Below are 24,317 nucleotides of genomic sequence, written 5' to 3'. Positions count from 1 at the left end.
GTTTGTCTGCTTTGGCTCCCCAAGGAAGAATGGCTCATAGCTTTTAGGTTCCAAGAGCAGGTTACAGAGGTTTTCTGTCATTTTGGAGAGTGAGAGCAGAGCTCCTATGGGGGTCCCCTCCAAGTTTCCTTGAGAGATTCAGAGAGTGTCCCAGAAATCTTCATGATGGTTCAGAAAGTTTTAAGTAAATGTATAATTTCTCTTGATTGGGTCAAAGTCATTACTAGTTAAGTAAAATTAGTGTGTCTTCATAGACAAGTTCTTCTGTCCAACAGAGTTGTCATTCATTGATTTATAGCTCTTTGTTCTTGCTTGAGTCCATTTCACACCTTCTGGCTCAAGATGTCTGAAGAGGGTCATCTGGAATGGTGTCATTTCAACATCTGATTTACACCTTTGTTATCAGATACAAGCTGGAATTCAGTCCCTTAATTTGGAATGCAAGTTGGGGAGGATGCAGCTGGATACCTGCTGGAGGCCTGGGGCCTCATGTAAAAACAGTGTGTATGCACAAAAATGTTGCGTAAGAATGTTTCCACGTTCAGATTGCGATGTATAAAACCTAAACTTGCCATAAAGCCACACACATTTCCACGGTAGCTCATACCCTGTCGTACGCAAGTTCTCTGCAGGGTTTTTGCAGACTGGTGGCACCCAGCATCAAAGCAGTGCTACTTTTCCTGTGTGGTTTATCTTTCTTTTTCATCCACATCCCTGACGCGGCTTTATAAATACACTGAAATTAACCGCATATTGCTTATGAGTTTAATGCATCTGATTGTAATTAACCTGTAACAATATAATTGTCCACAGAATGGTCAAACTATTCCAAATACCATAACTGTTTTAGCGTTGTTACTCTCACTGCACCTTCTTCTTCTTTCAGCTGCTCCCATTAGGGGTTGCCACATCAGGTCATCTTTTTCCATATTACTCTCACTGCACCACTTGGAGCATTTATATCACTGTATCTGAGAGTGAATCACAGCTGTACAGCAACTGATCGCAAAGAGAATTATCGGTATACAGCACATGCAGTCTCAGACAACTCAACTGCTCTCATCCGACAAACGCTTCAGTCTTTCCTGTACTGACCTCACGGTTCAGAAACAGTCTCATCCCAAGAATTCTAAACACACTCAATCAGTCCATCAAGTGCTCCTTGTAGAACTGTCTGTACTTATAAGTACAATCACCTCACTGTAAACTTGCGATACAGTTATAATATTGCACAACCTGAGCCACTTTATAAAGCGCGTATTTACATATGATGACAATATCATTTTTAAGATGAAATGCAGCAAAATATGTTTATTATATTATAGAGATAAAACTTTAATTACACAGTGCCTCAGCGCTAGCCAGGAGCTGGAACTTCGTTCACAGATTCTTCCTGTCTCGCGCTGTATTCTTGCTGTGGCTGGCGCAACACTGGAAGGATAGATGGATAGAATAATTAAACATTATGAAGATATTTCAATGTTCCTTAAAAGTTTTGAAGAATCGGCGTTCTAAGCTTACAAATGGCTTAACGTCTATTACAGAGCTGATTGTGTGGCGATTGGGTATTTGGAGAAAGAAAAGTAAGGACAGGAATTGGGAGTTAGGACATTTGAAAGAGACAGTACTGCTGCAATAAAGTATTTCATTGAAGGTCACGCACGGCACAGCAAGCATCTTGCGTGAGACATGAACAATCACTGTGCCACCGTGTTCCCATGTTTAATAACATGCTTTAACTTCTATCATCATGAAAAAGATATCACGTATACATCTCAGTATTTTAATTATTCAGAGAGCTGTAATATTACGAATGTAATGGATTCTGTGTCCTGTCGGAGGAAGAGAAAGCCCAGAAGCATGTAGTGATTCATACACGTAGAGCACATAGAAGATCAAATACAAAACAAAGCATTTAACGTGCTACTTTAGTTACGATGCGATTTGAGAAACTAGTAAATTAAACGATTTTAAGATGAAGTTTATGATGTTCTACTTTAATGACAAAATAAACTATGTGATTAAGTGGAAATTTCAAGATTAAAGTTGACGTTTCATGCTTTTCCCCATTGTGTACCTTTTTTTTTCTCTGTACCCTATTGAGCTTTCATATGACACTCAGACGGTGGGCTACGACTCGCCTTTTCACACCGACTTTGATATGTGACAACTTCTTTTTTATTTCAGGCACTGTGCAACTTTGTGAACTTGAGCTTTCGAGTTTCTCCAACACGCTATGTCAATTGATCAATTTCCTTTTGTTGATTATATCACTGTTTAAACCAACAAATAGTACGTTTTTCCTTGACTCCACTTGGTATTCGCTGAAATTCTTTTATTTTCCCTCATACTTTTGCCATTGTCTTTTCACAGAAGGCTGATCTTAAGGGCTATTTCTATTGATTTGCATATTCAAAGAGGTGTAATTCTGGGAGGAGTTGGGGCAGGACAGCAGGCGCGTGCATGTGCGTTAATTTTCACGCTGACTGGTATTTATGTAGCGGAAGAACATTGAAGTTGGAGAACACACAGATTTATGCATCTGGATTTTTTTGTGCGTTAGCACATTTCTGCTTTTGTGCTTATGTCATGTTATAGTGTGAATTCTATGCACGGCGTTATGCATGAGGCCCCTGGTGTGCCACTAAAGCCTAGCAGAATGCTCTCTTTGTCCTATATACCTTTTGGTAAAGACAGGATTACCAGATGTCCTATATTTCCTGAGGCAGTCCCATATTTCTTGCCTAATTTTGGTGTCCGAGTTTTTTTTTTTTTATCCTCCTTTGTGTCGATGTGTGGTGGGTGTGGCAACGTGCTGTTTCAGTGCATGCTCCGATCCTCCTCCTCCTCCTCCTCCTCTTCCTCATTTGTCCTGTGTTTTAAACATTACTCCTTTCTGGATTCATCAACAGAGCAGCATGAAGGATGTTGTAGAAAGAGCACTTTCAAGCATACATCCTTCAATGCATTAAAAATCTCCAGTCATAGTAAATGTATTCAACACTGGCAATATCACACCTCTCAGATGTTCTGTATTCATGAAGTAAAGTTTATGAAATGAAAACTGCACAAGTGTGATATCAAAGCATTTAGTTCTGAGACACCTTGCTTTAGCTATGTGTTTGACCTGTTAATGTGACAATGTGTGCTAGTTTAATGGAAAACTTCCATCCATCCATCCATTTTCCAACCCGCTGAATCCGAACACAGGGTCACGGGGTTCTGCTGGAGCCAATCCCAGCCAACACAGGGCACAAGGCAGGAACCAATCCCGGGCAGGGTGCCAACCCACCGCAGGACACACACAAACACACCCACACACCAAGCACACACTAGGGCCAATTTAGAATCACCAATCCACCTAACCTGCATGTCTTTGGACTGTGGGAGGAAACCGGAGCCCCCGGAGGAAACCCACGCAGACACGGGGAGAACATGCAAACTCCACACAGGGAGGACCCGGGAAGCGAACCCAGGTCCCCAGGTCTCCCAACTGCAAGGCAGCAGCGCTACCCACTACACCACCGTGCCGCCTTAATGGAAAACTTCTGAGAGAATTTTAATTTCTGAAAAAAAGATGCATTTGGTTTTGAGAACAACAAACTGATATCACAGACATGTGTATGTTGATGTTTTATTTCCCATAGATCATATAGAGATATTTCTCAGTATATCAATACCAAAAAACATAAAACAGTCCGAAAAGATTAAGTGTGCCAGCCAAGTAAGTGAGTACCTGAAGCAGACACGATTTGTGCAAGTGCTGGGGTGTTCACAAAACGTTCAGCAGCAAAAATATAATGGCTGTATAGGGATTTCTAGTTCAATTGAGTTATCATACATGCAAAGAGTGTCAAAACTGTAATACGCCCTCTGCAAGTGCATAAGGTGTTGTTAAAAGTACTCAAATAAAAAAGAACCTGTGGCTTTGAAGGAGCAGTTTTTTTGGTTTTATTCTTACAGCTGCCACATTTGTATACAGCAGTGTAAAACCACATTACCCACATTCAGTACATTATGTACAGAAGCATTTGGATAGAGGCAAAGAGGAGATCGAGACGCTTGAAGTGATGCAAAAACTTGAGAAGTCAGTCAGTAGAATAAGGAAAATATGTTTTGTAGGTTTGGCATTTATGTAAATGATCGAATATTACATTTTCTTAAGCGAGACGTCTTACATACAGCTACATTTTTTTATCAATCTGTGTCTAATCAGTTGGTAATAGTACCAATTTACTTTGGTTTATTATTTATTAAAGAAGCTTTTACCAGTCATGCTGCAGCCTGAGCACAGAATTGAAAGGCACTAAAAACCCATCAATTGTATGTCTGAAATTTGTAAACTGTCTCTAGGTAGACATGGGCAGTCAGGCCACATCATGATACTTCAGAAAGAAGAGTCTCGGAAAAATGATAGTTGCCTTATGGAAAAAAAAAACACTTGTACATTGCCCAACCTTGTTTTATTTAAAAGAAAAAGTTATACATAAAGTAGCAAGTTTACTGGTAATCCCTATAGAACTTTAATCAAATATATTAAATCAATACATGTTCATATTTATAATTTAATATAAGTATATACTCAAATGAAGTCGTATCAAAGCATAAGGAAAGGTAAGTAAAGGGTTAACTAAATGCAGCTGAACATGTGAGGGTTGCCTCACCTTAAGAGGAACCATCAAGGTATTTAATGAGGTTAAAATGAAATAAAAGAGTAATAAACTCCCCCTTAAAAAGCGAGAACAAACTAGTGAGAAAGTCCAAACACCCCTATTGTGAAGCAATAATAAGATCAGTGGGAAAACCCGTAGGACACTCCTATTAATGAAGAGGTGTTTAAAATAGTCCAAGAATTGATATGTATGTGAAGTTACTGGTGGCTGTAGTCGTTTAGCTAAGATGATAGAATTCTGCATATTATACAGGATAGAGTCACATGACGTGTTGCATTAGGTAATGTAATGGTAATAGAATAATATAAAAGGGAATGAATTGTATAGATGATTGCTCATTCTATGGACTGAGATATTTGCATATCTATGTGCAAATAAAGAATCGTTCTGCATTTTCATCTGGCCTCTGAGAACTATTTAATTGAAAATAGAGGAAAGTTTTGGTTTTTTTCCAAAACACACCTGCACATCACAGATTGCTCTTTATATAGCAACGCTATTCTCAATCTTTCTTGGACTCAGGTACTCGTATTTCAGCTGACTGTTTGCATTCCTTTCATCGATTGACTTTTCAATCTTCTTGAGTGCCTCTTGGAACTTTTCAATATGATCTTTGGCAGCCTTCTCAATGAAATAATCCTCTGGGTATTGACCAAGCCAGACCTAAATAAGTTGAAAAGATAAGAGTGGTGCTGTCTCAAAATGTCTAGGGAGGAGACAATTTGTGCCTAAAAGACGGAAAGCAAATAGCAAATACAGATGGAAGAAGTAGCATTCCCTGTCAAACAACTTACTGCAGTAGGCAACTCTCGACTGAGGACCCATGTGATAGCCACCTCAAAACATGACATATGTACATCTGGGAGTGTATTTATGATCAAATCCATGGTAGCTAAACCCTTTCTAGTGGGTGGAGGACACCGCATACTGCAGGGTGTGTTTGGCACCCATGAGCACCAGTCAAACTGCAAGAAGATAAGCATACTTTTAGTCATTAAATATGAATGAATGGTTAGTCTTCTCATCTAGACAATATTATGATAGCATTTACCTGTCCACTATTAATTGCAGCATGCTGGGCAGAGCTTGTGAAGATGACCCCTGCTAATATAGTGACAAGCTCTGTTTTATCTTTTATTTCACTTGACAGACCTAAGGAAACAATGGGATATTGTAGTGGCAAAAAGTTATGTTGTTATGTGATCGCAAAGAAACTCAACAATTTATAAACAGGGTGAACAGAGAAAGCATTCCTCCTTTCTCTCAGATAACACCTTTAAGATCCTCCTCAACCTATTTCCCACAAACGCCATTCCATAAAGATGGTTTTAATATTCATAAAACATTTTTCTGCCTCTATCTGTCTTCTTCTGTCATTATCAGTTTTACCATTCTGGCCAGTTGTTCTATGACTCACAGTCTACCTCTCTCCCTTTTTTTACTCAAAAGAAAATCTTTGCCATCTGGTTCTCTGTCTACAGTTCCTTCTTTAAGACATTGTCATTGGTGATGTCACCCACATGCCACTAGCTACTATCAAGAATCTTTCTTTCTTTCTTATAATATTTACAAGATGCATCCCTTTCTTACCACTAATGTCACTCAACTATCTGTTAAAGCTCTTGTTTTACCTCACCTCACAGACATCTCCACTACCTCTGGAATGCAGTTGCTCAACTCTTTGTCAGTATTGTATGCTTCTGGATGAACACTTTATCCCCATAAAGCACCACTAGCTAGGTATGTTGTCCTCTGTAATCTCTTACTGACTGGACACTGTAATATTTTTGTGTTTTGTTTACCAATACAGTATGAAGACAATAAAGCCCAAAAAGCTAACTCTACTTCGGAACACACAATGTTTCTTACCAAACTGGTGAAGGTCCCTAAAGCCTTCTGTAACAACATCATGAATCCAGTTCTGCAGCTCCTTGTCTTCCATAACATCTGTGTCAGAGGAATAGTATAGATCCACAATGCTAGACACAAAACTGCAAAGAGAAGTTAAAGACAGGACAGTGAGTGACAAGACAATGGGAGAAATCTTATATTCTAGACAGGCTTGGCAAAATGACTCCTAGCCTAAGAGCCTGAGAGAGTCACTACATTCCCTAGCCCTGAATGGGTTCTTAAAGTCTGTGGAGTAGGATTGCTTTTGGAAGAGGTGGTTTTGGTGAGGACAGGGGGGTGTTTTCATTTCACACAACAAGGCGTTTGTTGTCCTCTACACTGTTCACCTCTTCATGGCCTCCCATTGTTTTAGGCTGTCGTCTCTGTAGAAGTAGTTCTTTAGCCGGCTCACATTTCTGTCCTCAAAGTCAAAGGGGGGCAGAAGAGACCTGAAATTCATGACTTGACATTCCTTCTGCACCAATAAGGCCAATCCTTCCCCTCCTGTGGATACTATCTGTTTATGGGTAAGAGTAATAGAGAGTGTGGTGTCAGAGATGCCCCTTGAGCACAGTTGTGACAAAATACATAGCATATCATTAAGCATACCTCTTTGAAGATTCCATTCTCTGAGATGAGATTCAAACGGGCATTGTTGTTGATTTGCATAGTGTCACGCATGTGGGGAATCAGAAGCTGGAAGATTCAAAAGTGAGAAATGAGGTGCTTCTGGCTAACACAGAAACTTCATCTGTATATTCATTTGGGAAGGGAAGGCCTTCTTAGCGCTTGAAATCATCATCCTATAAGGATCCACGTTTTCATTTCTTACATTGCAGCAGGCTCTGACAGCCCTGTAATATGCGCCAATGGGGATTATATTATCTAAATTCCTAAAGAGATGATTAACAAGGGAGTGTTTTCCATTCAGCTGTCAGTAAGATCCATTTTTAATTTTGATGAGCAGCAGAGAGTTGGTCAGAATGGAGATTTCATCCATCAATTCATTAAAACTTCTTGTTTCATGTCTGTGTTGTACGGAGTTGAAGCTACTGTAATTCTAGCTGCCCCATGAGAAAGTTAAGAACCAACCCTGGATAGAACACTCACTCACACAGCTACACTCATTCACATCAAGCTAATGTAGAGTGACAGAAAACACACACATTATTATGAGGGTGACAGAAGAAAATATAGACATGGATAGAACAGGAAATCTCCATGCAGACCATAAACAGCCAGATTCAGACCTCCTGTAAGGCAGCAGTGCTAACCACTCTGCCACCACACTGAACTGCAAGGAAACTCTTTTCCTGTTGATTTTTTCCTTTGTTTCTGTACAATGCACTGGTGCCCTATCCAATGTTGTTTCCTGCTTTACACTCTGTGTTGCCAGGATAGACCCCTGTGTGTCTGAATTAGATTAAAGAAAATTGAGCATTTTATTTTTTTTGGGTGTGTTTCAGCTTTTAATGTGAGATGTTGAGTCAATTGAAGGTTGTACCCATGGATAGTTTCTGAGGATGGACAAAGTAGTGTGATTAGTCCTTACATAACTGTCATCATTGTTTAATATGTGGTTTTGTTGTTCTTGAAATATATACTCTTACAGAATTCAGTGTGAGACTTTACCTTATAAACAGGGTGAACAGTGGGCAGGTGTCTCATGGTGGCTATACAAAACACCTCACTGACCAGATGTGTACGCAGAAGGTGAGACAGAGCCTCATAGACTTGAAATTCAGCATGTCGAACCCACATCTTTGCTAAAAGCCAGTCAAGTTCAGGGTCAGAAGGCAGGAAGATGGGGTTGTCCTGGCCAGGTTTCTGTTGTATCTGAAAGAGATAAAAATGTTATAGGCCAGCACTAGAGCAAGCAGTACCCTGGAGATGAGCAGATTGAGAGCAGCATCATCCCACTCTAGTAAAGTTTGTGTGAGCAAGTTGTGAATATTACAATAGTGGGTCTGGATTATTTATTTATTCATTTTTTATCAGTAAGAACTCGGTTTGGTGGGGTGTTGGAAATGAACCACTGTAGCAAATATCCGCCGCGGTCATTTCTAAGTACTCTTTGGTTTGTTCCGTATTATGAGTATATTTAAGAAAAGAAGCAAGCTGGATTCTCAGTAAAATTAATTAATTTTGGGTTACTGTTTTTACATTTTCTCTGTAAAGTATCAAAATTTTATGTTGATCACCTTTCCTCTCTTTACAGAGTGTAGCAGAATTTCACTGTTGTAGATAAGTAATATGAAAACCAAGATAAAGAAAATTTTTAAGCTACACAAGGAGACCCTTTGAAACTCAAGTGCTAGCAGTTTATTTTTATAAATTTAAACTTTTATTTTTTTCTGGATAGTATGCTATTTACCAGTGGCGGGCCATCAGGGCCTTCAAGGCCTTCTCTGCTTGCCTAAAAAAATATCTGAATTAACTGATGTTAATTATATTTTGTCCATGAATACTTATTAAATAATTCCAAATAGTCTGTCCGCTTCCTTTCATAGCTTTTCCGATGGCTGTGCTGCTTCCAGACATGTATTTTTGTATTAAAGCATTTAACCAATCACATTTCAGCCATCATTTGTTGCCAGGCAGGGTCAAAGTCAAAGAAGTCTGCCAGGAGGCCTTCACAATCCGTTCTGCAGGCCCTCTAACACAAAATAGATGTCGATTAAACTATTGCTTCAACCAATCAGATTTTGAGTTGGTTTCACTAGGGCCCTCTAGCAGGCATACGGCAACGTCACCGTATTCAGACCCGTTGATTGGATAGGATGGTGTAATATAAAAATCTGAATGAGAGCATCATGGGGCAGCTGTACACATTGGTATGTTTGGCGGTGACCATTCCCGTGTCCACTGCTTCTGTCGAGCGGACATTTTCAGCCCTAAAGCGAATTAAAACTTATGCCAGAAATACGACAGGACAGGTTTGACTTTCAGCATTAGCTTCGATGGTGATAGAAAGGGACTTCGTGATGGAACTGAAGTGCACGGATAATCTGTACGACAGAGTGAACTGTTTTTGAGGAAAGAGAGGAGGATGGATTTTGTTTATAAATAATCTGAATTTTTGGTGAGTAAAATGTTGCGATTTTCCTAAATAATATTGCAAGTTTATGAGTTATTATTGATGTTTTTTATGTGTGTCGCGGGCTGTAGCTGCAGTAGAAAGGAACTTGTTCACCCCTGGTTTGTCTATTCAATAAAGGCATTTATTGTGGCTATAGGAGTTTTCTATCTGCGATGCAACACCTCTTTATACTGTATTTCTCCATATTAAGATGGTTTTTATAACCATAAATTAGTTTTTGAGGGGTGGGTTGATTCAGACGGAGCACTACTGAAGGCCTAGGTGTGAAATGCACGGTCCGCCACTGCCATTTACCGTATACTGTATACTTTTTTAGCCAATTGCAATGAAGTAGAAGTCTGTGCAATATCACATCTTCAGTGACTTTGTAGTCTGACACGTTTGAAGTTAGGCGGGAGTAGCAAGTGACAAAAAGAAGGCAGCTGAGTGTGTACAGAAGTCCCCATCCTCTCACTTAAAGCTTTGCATTAATTTTATTTCCCCGCTCATTTCCCACAACGCTAAGATTACCCAGAGGTAAAAGAACTGGCCTACTTGATATTTGGTTCATCAAGATTTTCCTGTTTTTATTTGTAAAACCTCAAATAATTAATTTTATTGACCACATTCTTTTGCAAGTTTGGGACTTTACTTTGCTTTTTTGTCACCTGTATTGCCAGTGGTATCAGTCCTCTCTTGGGGTGATCATACAGCAGGCACAGAGGGGCTGTAACATACTGACGTTTGCCTTTGATCACATTGACAGGAATGCCCTCCAGAATGCAGTAGTCAACCAGGTAAATTTTCCCATCCTGAACAGGGAGATGACACAAGTGAGTGTGACAGTCTTTATCTTGGCCATTGGGTTGAGGTGGTAAGAGATATCTAAAAGAGATCTCACCTCCATTTCTTTGTTCAGAGTTGTGTTGGGGCCCAGGGTGGCCTGCACCATGTCTTCTGTTACAGGGAATTTTTCAGGAAGGTTAAAACAACTTTTGATCATTCGGGGATTGCAGCCATTCAAGAACTGGTAGCCAAAAAACCAGTCCTCCTTCCAGTGCTCCATAACATACTCTGAAGAGAAGAACAAAACTATTAACTTAGAGAGCTCTTAAGGTGAACAAGAGGCCACGTCTTGTGAAGTGGAGTGAGTTTCCCACCTGTTATGGGGCTTGGCTTGAATAAAATATTTCGAAAATCTTCCAGGTCATTCCAGGACTTCCATTTACAGAGTAGATTCTTGATGTTGAGATCATTAAAGCTGTAGACATAATTGTCATGATCAACAAGCATCTTGATGTCTTAAGTGTGGTACACTTCTCTATACTGGGTGTTTAGAGTGGCAACCCCAGCAGAAAATGTATATGACCTGCTAAATACCTTCCCTTTCCTTGTGTTGGGAAAACAATGGATCTCTATGTCCAGCATCCCTGTTTTGCAAAATAAATTACCATTTGTCTCAAAAACAAATCAGTGTCAGCAGAGCTCTGAGTTGGTTTTGTTGGAAGTCAACACATGTGAGAGCTTTTAACTTCACAAAAAGGCATTAAGAGTAGAGAAACTGACATAAGGGGTATCATGGAGAGGCTTGTGGGAGCTTAAGCTACCGCTAGAAATGCAAACACTACTGCACAGCACTTCCATTACCAAGAAAAGCCAATATGAATATTGATCTATAATATTATTTTACCATAGGCAAAATCAACCATTTTTTTCACTTATTATGAAGCAAAAATTGTTTTATTTAGTTTAAATATAGCAAATGTTTAGCTTTGGAATTAAAGTTTTGCCTGAAGTGTGTCCTTAGCCTTTATTTCTTTCACAACTATGGACCTCACTGCTGGCAGCATTTCACTGGTCAGACCTGTCAAGCAGATCTTCAAGGAGAATTCTGTGAACTGCAATCACGTCTGCTATGGCAGCTCTTGATAGCTTGCACAGAGGACAGGACATCAGCAAAAGGAGCAAACCCTTTACAGGTACTATAAAGGCAGTTCATGTGCACTGACCCTGAGTTCAACCAGAAGCTGAATACTTCTTTGTCAAGGAAGAGGTTGAGTATCATTTACCTTACAGTTGCATTTTTTTTGGTAAATTCTTTAGGTGCCATACCAGAATATTTCTATATGTGTTTAGACTTCTCTAACTTAAACCTTAACTAACCTCACAAATCATATCTGGCCCATTTTTAATAAGTGAAGCATGCAGGTTTATGCAGATTTCACATCACAAAAGAATTAATCAAACAATGGAATGCTGATGCCTGATCTCTCTCAATTGGCATCAAATCATTATCATACACTTTGACATCATTACCATCTAACATATGTCACACATGTACATATAGGAGGGAGCTGTATGGACCAAGGGAAGGTAATTCCACACCAGGTCAGGGGGTGGCGGGATGCGCTAAACCCTCTTCTGTTTTCTCTGCAGACCAAAAACAGGAAAACCTGTCTGATTCAACCCTGAAGACGTCACTTCCAGTTCTGGCGCCCAGAAGAACATCACTTCCTGGTTCACTACATCACTTTCTCTTTTGGCATTTAAAGCTACCTTTTTTCCGAGATGCCTCAGTCTTGTTTTGGACTCCATCAAGGACACATCTGTCTTGATTTTCAAAACCCATTGCAGCCAGGCTGCCCCAAACCTTTTTTTAAGTGTGTCGAGTCTGATAATTTCACACAGAGTACAGTGTGGTGGAGAGCCAGGACCTGGCCTGGACACCTTCATAAAGGAAGGATCAGGAGAGAACAGGCACAGGACATTATTTCCTCTGGAGAGCTAGATGGCAGCCCCCTGGGTTGCAGCAGTGCCTCAGACTCCCACAGGGCTTTATGGGAGTGGGAGTTCAGTACAGCCCTATTGTGTTCTGAGGGTGCCACCAGGGAGTGCTGCAGGGATTGTGACATCCTAATTTGTCAGGCTTCCACTTCACACCGAAGTGTTTCCAGACCACACTAATGGTTCACTGGAAGTACTAACGGGTGTAAGGTAAAAGAAGCCCACTGCCACTGCTCCAGGAGCCAGAGTCGGGAGAAAAAGGGATGAAGCTTTCTGAAGGATGAGTGGAGGCAGAAGATTTGAGACAAGAAGAAGAAAAGACAGTGCCATTGTTCTGCTTCACTGTGCTTGGTGCTTTAATGTACTGCTCTGTACAGGTGGGAAACTCCCACAACAAAATAAAGCATGTGTTGTGCTTGTAAGCTTGTGTCTGTGTCTGTCTGTGTCGGGTGTTGGGAGCTGAGTGCCCCCTGCAGGCCACAACGGTCACATAGATTTAAATGTTATGTAAAGTGAGAGCATCTCAACCACCTGCCACTCAGAACAACATATTGACTATTAGCTGCCTAAACTGAAATTACAACAATTTACAATGAAATGGAATTGAGGTTAGAGAAGTCAAGCCACAATAACATGGAATGAATACACAGACTACATGCATTACATAACTCGAATAGCACAAAGCACATCCTGCTAACTACACTGCTGCCAGATGTTTGGTGGTTACCTGTTCTTTCCATGCCATGATTCTGTGCTTCTTTGAAACATGAGCATCATGATGTTGATTTCTTTTCCACAAACTGGAAGAAGCACACTTAAGATTGCTTGGTAGATTTTTCAAATTTAGCATGGTCTTCCTCAGTGGTGGGCCAAAATAAGAAGGTACTGTAATGTCTTGTGAGCGACTTATTCCTGATTTTGATCTCCTTTCTTTTTTCAGTTACTGTGGCTGCCTATACTGGAGATAATAATACTGAACATTTTGTCCTTGACTGGGAAGAGCTCAAACCAAAAGTGCAAACACATAATTAATAAAATATAAAAAAAAAAGAAAAATCAATAACAAGGGGTCATCATTTGAAAATGGGTCATGATCTTCAATTCGCATCACTAATTTGGAAAGGTCAGGTTGGACATGCCCAAAGTTATAGAGAACACAGCAGAGCCAACTGATCCAGCCCCTCAGCAAGAAGCAAGTTTGTAGCACCAAGTATGAAGATAATTGCCCATACTACAAGAAACAATATTTTTCTAAATAAGAATGTATATGGGGTGGCGCAGTGGGTAGTGCTGCTGCCTCACAGTTGGGAGACCTGGGGACCTGGGATCGCTTCCCGGGTCCTCCCTGCGTGGAGTTTGCATGTTCTCCCCGTGTCTGCGTGGGTTTCCTCCGGGCGCTCCGGTTTCCTCCCACAATACAAAGACATGCAGGTTAGGTGGATTGGCGATTCTAAATTGGCCCTAGTGTGTGCTTGGTGTGTGGGTGTGTTTGTGTGTGTCCTGCGGTGGGTTGGCACCCTGCCCAGGATTGTTTCCTGCCTTGTGCCCTGTGTTGGCTGGGATTGGCTCCAGCAGACCCCCGTGACCCTGTGTTCGGATTCAGCAGGTTGGAAAATGGATGGATGAATGGAGAATGTATATGATCGAAAATTGAAAAAAAAAACTTGAGAAGACAAAGTTGAGGGTTGTTATAAACATTTTACTAATAAGTTAAATTACTGAGGCAAGCTTGTTACTTACTTTGCACAGCATCTGGTGGGGTTATACTTAAATGCCACAGCTACCTAACATGTTTGAGCACAATCATTATCACATTCCAGGTGACAATTGTATAAAAGAAATGGCACTATGCACATATTTTCATGTGTTTTTCTAATCCATATATAACATCTAACTCGAGCAAAACTACTCTTCTGTCACCACCACCACTACCACCAAACTTGAAGAGTTAGTCTTGCATCCTTCGCTCATCTTTGGAGATCCTCACCCTGGACTCCTCTTCTTCACTGAAATCCCAAGAACCATAGGCAAGTGGGTACACACTGTCTGTATATGAATGTAGTGAAGCTGGGCTAACTTAACATTCCCCCAAATTTCTATTACACTAGACTTATGAACTCACGCTGAATGAACTGATTTCTTGAAATCAGAAGTCTTCTGATAGTTGAATCGATGGTCTAAAGCTAAATCGTTCTCAGATGTGGCATCAATGCACTTGGGAATTCCTGGTCTCCAAGCCTTCCATCTTGTAAAATGAGAGGAGAGAAGAGTAAAGAGTATAAAATGATCCATGGCATGCATGAATCAAGTGGAGAAAAGCCCACCTGTCCTAGACAGTTAAATAAGTTACCTGTATATCTGCTGCCGTTCCTGCAGTTCTTTTTCCCGGTGGAGGAGGAAGTCATGTGTAATTTCATCCTTCATTTTCTTAGCTTGAAGAGACAATGAGAACAAGTAAGAGGTAGTGGAGCAGAAAAGTCAGAGAAATAAAGAAGAATATGATTAGGGCAACCTAATGGAGTATGAACTTACAAAAGTATGGCAGTGCTAACTCATGGGTTTAGAAGATGGATGAACTTTAAGGAGGGGTACGTACATGAGGGAGTGTGTGAAAAAAGTGAAACTCCTTACCTGAACCCTCACGTAGCCTGATCGTCGCATTGCCTACAATCCAGCGGTAGCAGGGAAATCTCTTACAAGACCCATCAGGACACTTCACCTCCAAGTAACGGCAAAACCAGTCATCACCAATATAATTGCGCTTCTCTAGTTCCACAAACCAGATGTCACCAAGTGGAGCTTTGCTATTAACATCATATTCTCCAACCTAGAAAGACATATCTAGAGACGTCACAGACAACATTTAAATAGAACTCAAAAAGTTAAATCATTGAAGTGCCCTATAGGAGAAGGGCAAATAAATTCAATTTTAACATAAAGTTGTTTAAGGTCAGCATTACCCAAAGTCCAAACCATCTCCACCCAATCAAATAGAATATGTTGTCTTCTGACTTACACATCCACGGTAATGGTCTCTTCCTGCATTGTCTAAGGCAGTTTTTTGACTTTGCCCAAGCTCGCCGATCACTGTCCCATACACATAGTCAAAGGTTCCCGCATACTTATCTATACCTGTAGCAACAGTTAACTTGTAGGTCACCATCTGTAAACAACAAATGCAATGGATGGAATTATCATTTTTATAATGGCTCTACAGTCCATACTAACCCCTACTTTCTCTGCTGTTCTTTTTCCGGTTTTCTGTGATGGCAATCTGTGCCACCACCACCTGATCAGGGCACTATGCAGTCCCTTCATTGATGGATTGAAGGCCAGATGTCCACATAACCATCATCATCTAATTCTTCCACATGAAGAATGAAAACCATGAGGACTGATTTGGATCATTTGTGTTAGGTAGAGTGCCCAGTGGGGGCTGGGTGGTCTCGTGGCCTTTTTTTTTTTTGTTTGTTTTTTCTGTCCTCCCAGCCATCAGATTTTACTTTATTCTTTGTTATTTGGTATTGCCTAATCTTATTTTTATATTTTTATTTTTATAAACTTTTCTTTGTTCATCTTGCAAAGCACTTTGAGCTACATCATTTATATGAAAATGTGCTATATAAATAAATGTTGTTTTCATAGACATGTGTTGTTAAATTTTGTGTGTGTTTTCAGTTTAATTACTTATACATCAGGAAAATTCTGCACTTTCATCTATTATTTAACCTGATCTAATTCAGTGTCATGGGGGGCCAGACCTCAACAACATTATACACAGGCACTAGACCCTGCAAAGGTGCTAGTTCATCACAGAGCCATACTCAAAGTACCATGGCATTGGGATGTGGAAGAAAAATCCACACTGATACTGGGAAAATGTGCAAACGCCAGGCCAGAATTCAAACTCAGGTCCCTGAAGCTATGAGGCAGCAGTGCTAACAGTTGTGCCATCATGTTGTGCCAATCAAAAGGCAGTAAAGATGTGGAATGCATATTGTCAGCATAGAAATTCTATGTATAATGTTTAAAGCCCAAGATGAAGTGAGGGCAATGCAATAAGAGGAGAATCCATGTCATGTACTATTCCTGGCTCTATGTACAGGTCATGTGTCACCCACCATGATCACACCTCCCATACACACATTCCTTAGAAATGGCAGAGAAGAGGCTGATTTAACCTCATAGTATTTGGCCCTCATTTCTAGACACATTCAGGCAGAGACTTTCTTTGGCTTGATGTCAGCTGAGGAGTCACCTGATAATACAGAAATAAACGATGGTATTCAAACCATCAGAGATTTCCAGTTAAACCAGCCTATCAAAATTCTGTCTAAAGTTGCTTTTCTCTGACTACACAGAGTTAATTCTGTCTATATTTGTACAATTTGCATTGGGTATCCATGGGTGGCAAAGTTAGGTAATAGCTAGAGCTGGGACTTCACTCAGGTTAAGATCTGCTTTAGGTGGAATGACCCTGGCAAAAAAACACCAAACAGAAACCAACCATAGATGGAATGCCAGTTCACAGCAGGATCACGTCATTTTCAGACTGGAGCAACTTAAGGCTGCCAAGGTACCAGAGTAGGAAGTCCCAATTTAAAAAAGTAACCTGTTTGGACATGCAACCTCTACATTTGCTTATGTAATATTAAACTGCAGCTCTACTTAATTTGCCAACAATATTTATATATGTTTAATGTACTGTATATCGCCATCTCTACCCCATTTTACTAGTCTGCTGGCAGCTTCTTAGTTGTTAAGATGGTTTGTATTTCCTAATCTCCCAGTAAGTTAGGAATGCTTTAAAGTATAACTGTATCTAGCCAGCCATTTTCCTAACCTGCTTATCCAGGGCAGGGTCACAGGGCACCTGAACTCTATCTTAGCAATCATAGGGCACAAGACATAATCAACCCTTGGGCAGGGCACCAGTCTATTCTTATTCTTTTTAAGCTTTATTCTTACTCCTAACTCTAGTGGCATATACGAAAGAGTACATTTCAATGCAATGTGCTATTTTATAGTGTTCTTCACTGAAAGCAGGCAATGATTTTCATGTTTAAGAGAGCATAACCACACAACATGTGTATGCATACATTTTCATATCTATTAGAGTGTAAGACTATAAAGCAATCTAAACAAGACATGTAGTGAAAGCAGGTAAATGGAGAAACATAAGCAAAATCAGTCTAAGACAAGATGTCTAAGATGGTATCTGAGGAGAGACAAATCACCAGAGATCTGCAGATCTTTACTTTCACAAACAGAGTTTCAGAAAATGAGGCATCTTGTACTGTTTTACAAATTAAATACTTGGTTATGACTTGGCACTATTGCATAAAATAATCAGCATAATCTGCATTATAAATGGTGTGGAATGCAAATAAGGAAGTGGTGAGCCAAAGAAAAGTTGGGGGAGCAAAAATGAGCACGTTGTGGCGCAATGGAAAATAGGCACAAAGCCTTTAAGCCTCAGGGGCTTCTCAAAACCTTCAGCTCTGTCGAGCAGGTCTGGGTCTGGGAACTCGCTCATTTGAGATGTAGTTCCTCTGAATGTGTGCCTTTGGATGTATATTGTCCTGACCAGAAGAGGTGTAGCTTAGTTGAGTGGGTGTGTGGCAGGGGTGCCCTTCTTGGGCAGCTTCTCTGAGTGACAGAGGAGAAAAGAGGTGGTATTGTTAGTGTTGACACCTACTCTTATCCTGGCAGATTATTGCATCCATTATCCGAGCCTGGAAGGTGATCCTCAAGTGGCCATGTGTGACAATGCATTAGTGACGCTGCCCTGAATGCTTACATCTGCTGAATCCTAGGTTCTAACCAGCAAGCCCGCGATTCTCAAAAGAATCGCAAATCCAAGAATGGCAATCACTTTCTGCTCCCTCAGATATTTGGAGGGATGAAATATCATGGAGGGTGGGTGCATCCCTCGTTTACAGGTCATAGCCATACGGGCTCGTGCCTTCGTTCATTGTTTATATCCATATGGGTTCGTTCACAGGTCATAGCCATACGGGCTCGTGTTTGTATTACTAATCGTTGAGCTCCTTCTATGTGTAGCCGTGACTCCTTTGCCCCTGCTGTGTCAGAAGCGTGTTGTGGGCACTTTTGTTCATTGTGTTTATCCATACGGGCTCGTTTTGTATTTCCATTAGTTGAGCTCTTTCATTGTGGAGCCGTGAATTACCATTATGTGATTCACATATGCCACACTGACTGCTGGCACAGTGGATTAGAGCAAGTGTAGTTTACAGGTTGTGGTGTTTGGGTGCCACGTACTGACTCTGGGAAGTACGGGCTCGGTTTTGTATTACAAATCGTTGTGCTCTTTCCATTTGGAGCCGTGAGTCCTTTGCCTCTGCTGACACTGACTGCTGGCACAGTGGATTAGAGCAAGTTTAGTTTACAGGTTGTGTTGTTTGGGCACCACCTACTGACTCTGGGAAGCCGCTGGGTTTGACTCTGGGGTGCTGCAGCGCACTGCGCATGCGCTTCTGTGCGTCCGCCGTCCGCGGCGCAGTGCGCATGCACGCGGTGCGTCCGCCATCCGTGTATAAATTAAACTGTCGTTTAGTAATATAGATCTTGTGACTTTTGCTTCCTGTGTGGAGTTTGTGCCTTCACTTTGTGTCTAAGGGGTATCCTTTATTCTCTTTGGATACTCCACTTGTTCATCTATACTCCAAAAACATTTAGGTTAATGTGATTGGTGACAAGCTTGTTACATATGTGTATGTGTGTTTTGGTGTGTGTGACTGAGCCCTGTGAAAACCTGTAAAACTGATCAGGGCAATTATTCCTTCTTTGTGCCCAGGGCTGTTCAGGTAGGATTGAGTCACATAAATTCAAAAACAGAATATCTCTATGTCAAGAGGAGGTACGTTTATACGGCAATCACCATTACGTGTACAGAGTACAGTGAAATTCTTACTTGCATGTGCTGATCAACATACAACACATCACCATTCTCCTCTGCTCCGATTAGTGAGTATAGTTTATCTACATTACCTTGAAACGTCTGTCTTCCTTACCTGAAAACATCTTAGAGCAGCATTGCAAAATTTGGGTCAAAATCTCAAGCGCTGAAAAGATGTATTGATGCGTTAATTATTTGCATTTAGGGAAAAGTAGTAAGTCAGCCTGGTTAATATATAGTGAATCTATTTTTAGTATAATTATTTACTTTATATAGATATGAGGATAAAGTTTAAGCTACAATGATCAGTGGGAGAACATTCTTGGAAAAAAATGCTTACTGATATTAAAGATCATTTTAAAAAACATACTGTCTTCATCATCTATGCAACTTAGATTAGATTAGATGAGACAAACCTTATTAATACCATGGGGAAATTCAGATACATACAGCAGCAGAAACATTAAAAACAAGGATTCAGACTCCCAGCACAAATAACACATCCAATCAATAAATAAATGTGTTTTGTGCAGATATAAACGTTTACATGTAGTAGGAATGCAATGAGAAGTCAAGCAAAATGACACCTTTTATTGGCTAACTAAAAAGATTACAATATGCAAGCTTTAGAGGCAGCTCAGGCCCCTTCTTCAGGCAGGTTGTAATTACACCTTAAGAAGTATGTACTGTATGGTGGGCCAGGGTTTAGGAGTGGACACATAGATTCATCTCTTCACACCGAGACACAACCTGCACACTCAGAGCCAAACTATGTTGAGGTTTGGAAGAGCAGCATTCTGGATGTGTGGACAAATAAGAGACGCTCCTCCGACTGCACATTGTGCAGATGTGCAGAGAGGCGGCAGAGGAGTTGTTGGAGGAGTCTGAGTTTGTCTGCAGATCTTATAGAACAGCATTTGTAAAGCACTGCTCGGTGGTCACACACCACTGCCTCCTCATGTTATTACACTCACGCACACAAATGCACGCACTAAACTAACCACAAAAATAATGGCAGAAAAGGGTTAAAAACTGACAACAGATAAAAACATGTCTGTTTAAAAAGTGGATATTCACATTTTTATCCTATGGGAACATTCTGACTCCTTTTATCAGTGACCATGCTTCTTAAATATTTGTCTCCCCCCCTTCACACATTTTCACACTCTGTGAACCCGAAGCACTGACCTGCTCTTATTATGGTGTAGGTCTGCTGCCCTGTGGTCCTCTTGCTACTGCTTTTCTTCTGTTCTTGGTGAACTTCAGTCTAGTCAATTGCTTCTCTGTGTTGCCCACCTTTTCAAGTGGGTTCGTCACCTGCTGAGTCTGGGATGTTGCAGGCATTTAAATCTGTGCTTAATGGGTAGGGTAGGGCAGAGTGGGGTGGGGTGAAGGTGGCAGCAGCATGCTCAAAATTTTTAAAATATTTCTTTATCTCCCTGAAGGCAACAGCACACATATCTAGTTCTCTGTGAGCTGGGTAGCAATATACCACGCTGAATGTTGAGGGGGTCACAACTTTCTACCACCAACTTCAATTCTTAAACCCTTTGTTGTGTTCCACCAATGCAGTCACTGTAATATGGTGGCACCTTATTACTATTATAAATGACAACTTGTTTCAATTATTAATGGCCACCAAGGCTGCCAACACTACACCAGTATGACTGTCCTGCTGCGTCAGCCCATCGTGGTGATGACCCTGACTGTGACTCTGTAAGTCTCTAAGCTGAGAAAATAGAAAAGCACTAAAGACTACTACCCAACAGGGACTCTGATTCTGTGGATCAGAGTTTTAATCTCATTATAAACTGACATAAATATGTCAGTTCCTCAAGTTCACCTTTATGAGGTTTTTATCTCACCTAAGAGGAATGCATTGTAGTGGATCTTGAGAAAGACTCTGTTATTTAAACTAAATTTGTTCTTCCTAATCAACCTTCCACTTGTAAAGCTCAGTAGCCCACACCTCAGGTGTTTACCGTACCTTCAAACATTCTGGTGTCGCCACCCACTTTCTCCATTATAAATGTCTTTATAACCCACCAAGAGGCATCAAGTGTGACTGTCAGAGCTGTTAGGAGGTAAGTGCAATCAAACACGCCACCCACTAACATTATGAACCGCTGCAACTGTGGTGGTGAGACACTGCTGTACATAAAATTGGCTGTTAACTGTGACAGTTGCATTACTTTCCCATAATGGAAGGCTCCAGACATCTGGAGAAAAAGAGACATGTGTGCTAAAGCAGCCACACAAATTGTTACAGGGGCACCACACTGCAGCCCCCTCTAATGGTCCAGTGACCCTGCACACTGGGGTTCCTCATAAACTCTAAAGAGCCAGAAGCTGTGGCCACCTCTAGGTCATATACCCTGTAATTGTCTATAAACGTAGCATTCTTAACATTTACTCCATCTATGAGTTCTGACATCTCATTTGCTAGTTCCCTTTTTTATTGTAGGTATCTCTAACTGACATCCGCCTAAGAGCAACTGAAGAAATGCCATCTCGTGGTGGTGTCTTTTGATACACGTTTCTTCCTTTCACCTGCATATCTTCTAAAATGGTAGAAGGGTGTTTTGCTTTGTAAGCCATCTTGCGACACCCTATTTGAGAAGTGCTGTCGATTTTTACAGATGAAATCAATAATCTTAGCCTCCAGAACTAAAGGCAAAGGTGAGAATTGAAGATTTTCAAATGATAAAAGTTTTGAATCAGTGGCTAGAATGTGGTTGAATATAGCAGGCTATAATGTATCTGTTGATTACATGATCTCCAACCATTTGGGATTATTTTGTACCAGTAACTTCAGACTACACGAACAAAACCACTTGACTTAGAGTTTTCATCCTCCTTCTCTGTACGTTTAGCATTCATTTGCTCAGAGGTTGATCCGCTTGTTGCTCCTGAGCAGCTCTTCTTTTCTCCATCCTACCGGCCCACTTCTTCTCTTCTTCCGTCGGCATCTTTTCGCGTTAAAACTGATTAAGTCAGTGTTTGTGTTGCAATTACTTAATACGTTTTCTTTAATTTTTCACTTAAGCTGGCACTTAAGTCTTCAATCTGCCACAAGAATGATTTAAGATATGAAGAGGTAGGGGAAGTGACGGCGAAGGCGGTAGGGATGAGAACAGTGTCCATATGCATGTGCCACATCGCCACCCTGCTGGCTGCTGCCCGAGAGTTGATTCTACGATAAAATAAAATAAAAATAAAAAGAGGAATAAAAATCATCACCCCGAAAGTGGACAGTAGACATCACGTAGTATATGTGTACCAAATTTCACGGTCAATAGTTCAAATGGTTTGTGAGCTACAGGTGATTTAAAATCCTGGACAGACAAACTGACAGCCACAGTAGTTTATTATATAAGATTTGTTTCCTTACATGTTTTTTTTTTATTTAACAGGTATTGACTGCAGTGTGTCCAGCACAGCTGCGATGATCTCTAGCTCCCGGTGGCCCTAAATTGGATCAAGCAGCGGGTTATTTTATGCTGTGTTGATATTTCTTGATGTTGTCATTTAAGGTTGCATTGTGTTGGTTGTCATGGATGCCTCTCTATTTGCTAGACCAATAATGCATGTCAAATTCTGAGTTTATGCATATTTCAATATTTAACACCAAAGGGGGGACAGTAAACACCATCCTTGTTTTACCTAAAAAATAAAGGTTTAGGCTGGCCCAAAAATGAGTAAAACGTTTTGTTTTGTAAAGAATTCCAGATTCCTGTTAAAGGCATACTCCTGACTTCAATTCCTATTTTGCTCCATTAATTAGCCTAATTGATGAAGCCCTGCTTGTTTTTAGGTTTTGATTTCTGGCTTATGTCTTTAACTGCTTCCAAATGACAAACTGGAAACGGTGTACAAAGTCACATGGGGATGACATTGAGGGACTCAGTCACTGTATCACATACTATATTAACTTCTGTGTTGACACTGTGATACCCTCAAGGACAGTGCGCTGATTTCCAAAAAACACATCATGGATTACTAAGTAGCTGAAAAATCTCCTGAATAAGACAAATCACATAACATTAATAACATAAACTGCCTCAACAAAACAAAAAACATATAGAGAAGTTATTATTTTATGACAAGTAAACTCTTTAGTCTGATACTTTGCTCTTCTGGCTGTTATTCTGGGGCTTGTGCACTCTATGAGAAGACCCTGTGATGATCACATTACATAAATGACATAAATTGTCTCAACAGAACAAAAAAAAACATCAAGACAGAGAAGTTATTATTTTATGACAAGTAAAACTCCCACACGCATTCAGACTGTGGCAGTAAAAAGTTGCCAGTTAAAAACACATAGCTTTGGGACTTAGCAGGAAAATTCAAAAACACACACGGAAATAAAGTAACTTCACCCATCAAGTGCCAGGGTTGAAGTCTGAACCGCAGACTTTGAAACTTTGCAGCAACATTTATTATTACAATCTCACAACGACTTGCACAGTCACACACTCAGCATAGTCACCTTTGTTATGTTATTGTTGTTTGGAATTAAAGCTTTGATGTCTTTTTTCCTTGTATACCCTTATTGATTACTACTCTAGTTCTCATGAAATTACCTCATTGTTCTCGTATGTACCTTATAAAGAAGTTAACTTTCCTTTTTTACAGTGACTGTCATAGTTTGGTTTTGACAATCCACATCTCAGGCCTTTTTAGAATCCATTTTGCTTCATTTACAATCATGGCTGAGGATGAGGGTGAAGCCAGAAAAACAATGTGTGTCCAATCTTGCCACGATACTGATACTTTGTGAGGGGGGACTGGACATAAAGACATTTCCTTTTGAAATTTGAAATGGCTCCCACCCAGAATGACTTGCCCTTTGCCATCTTTTTAAAGGAGTTCCCAGACCAAAGCAACAAAATTAAAAATAGTTTCTAACATGTATTTCAAGCCTGACAGTAAGACAGTCACCATATTCATAAATGAAAGACACCAATAA

General features: G+C 40.4%; 1 protein-coding gene across 1 annotated transcript; it reads right to left on the bottom strand.

Moving 5' to 3' along the window:
* Positions 1 to 5,003: 5,003 nt before the first annotated feature.
* LOC114648754 (polyunsaturated fatty acid 5-lipoxygenase-like) lies at positions 5,004 to 20,626 on the bottom strand. The gene is made up of 15 exons (XM_028797978.2): positions 20,534 to 20,626; positions 15,443 to 15,589; positions 15,058 to 15,253; positions 14,777 to 14,858; positions 14,549 to 14,671; positions 10,803 to 10,903; positions 10,544 to 10,716; positions 10,311 to 10,454; positions 8,196 to 8,399; positions 7,173 to 7,259; positions 6,911 to 7,080; positions 6,543 to 6,664; positions 5,725 to 5,825; positions 5,468 to 5,638; positions 5,004 to 5,336 (listed from the first exon to the last, which is right to left on the bottom strand). Exons 2-15 carry the CDS (start codon positions 15,587 to 15,589, stop codon positions 5,157 to 5,159), a joined length of 2,001 nt encoding a protein of 666 aa, XP_028653811.2. The 5' UTR covers positions 20,534 to 20,626; the 3' UTR covers positions 5,004 to 5,156.
* Between the last annotated feature and the right edge of the window lie 3,691 nt (positions 20,627 to 24,317).

This window comes from Erpetoichthys calabaricus, chromosome 3 (assembly GCF_900747795.2).
Source record: "Erpetoichthys calabaricus chromosome 3, fErpCal1.3, whole genome shotgun sequence".
In the NCBI taxonomy this organism is placed as follows: Eukaryota; Metazoa; Chordata; class Cladistia; order Polypteriformes; family Polypteridae; genus Erpetoichthys; species Erpetoichthys calabaricus.
Note: the sequence above shows the minus strand (reverse complement) of the source record. Positions and strands in the feature narration are given on the sequence as shown.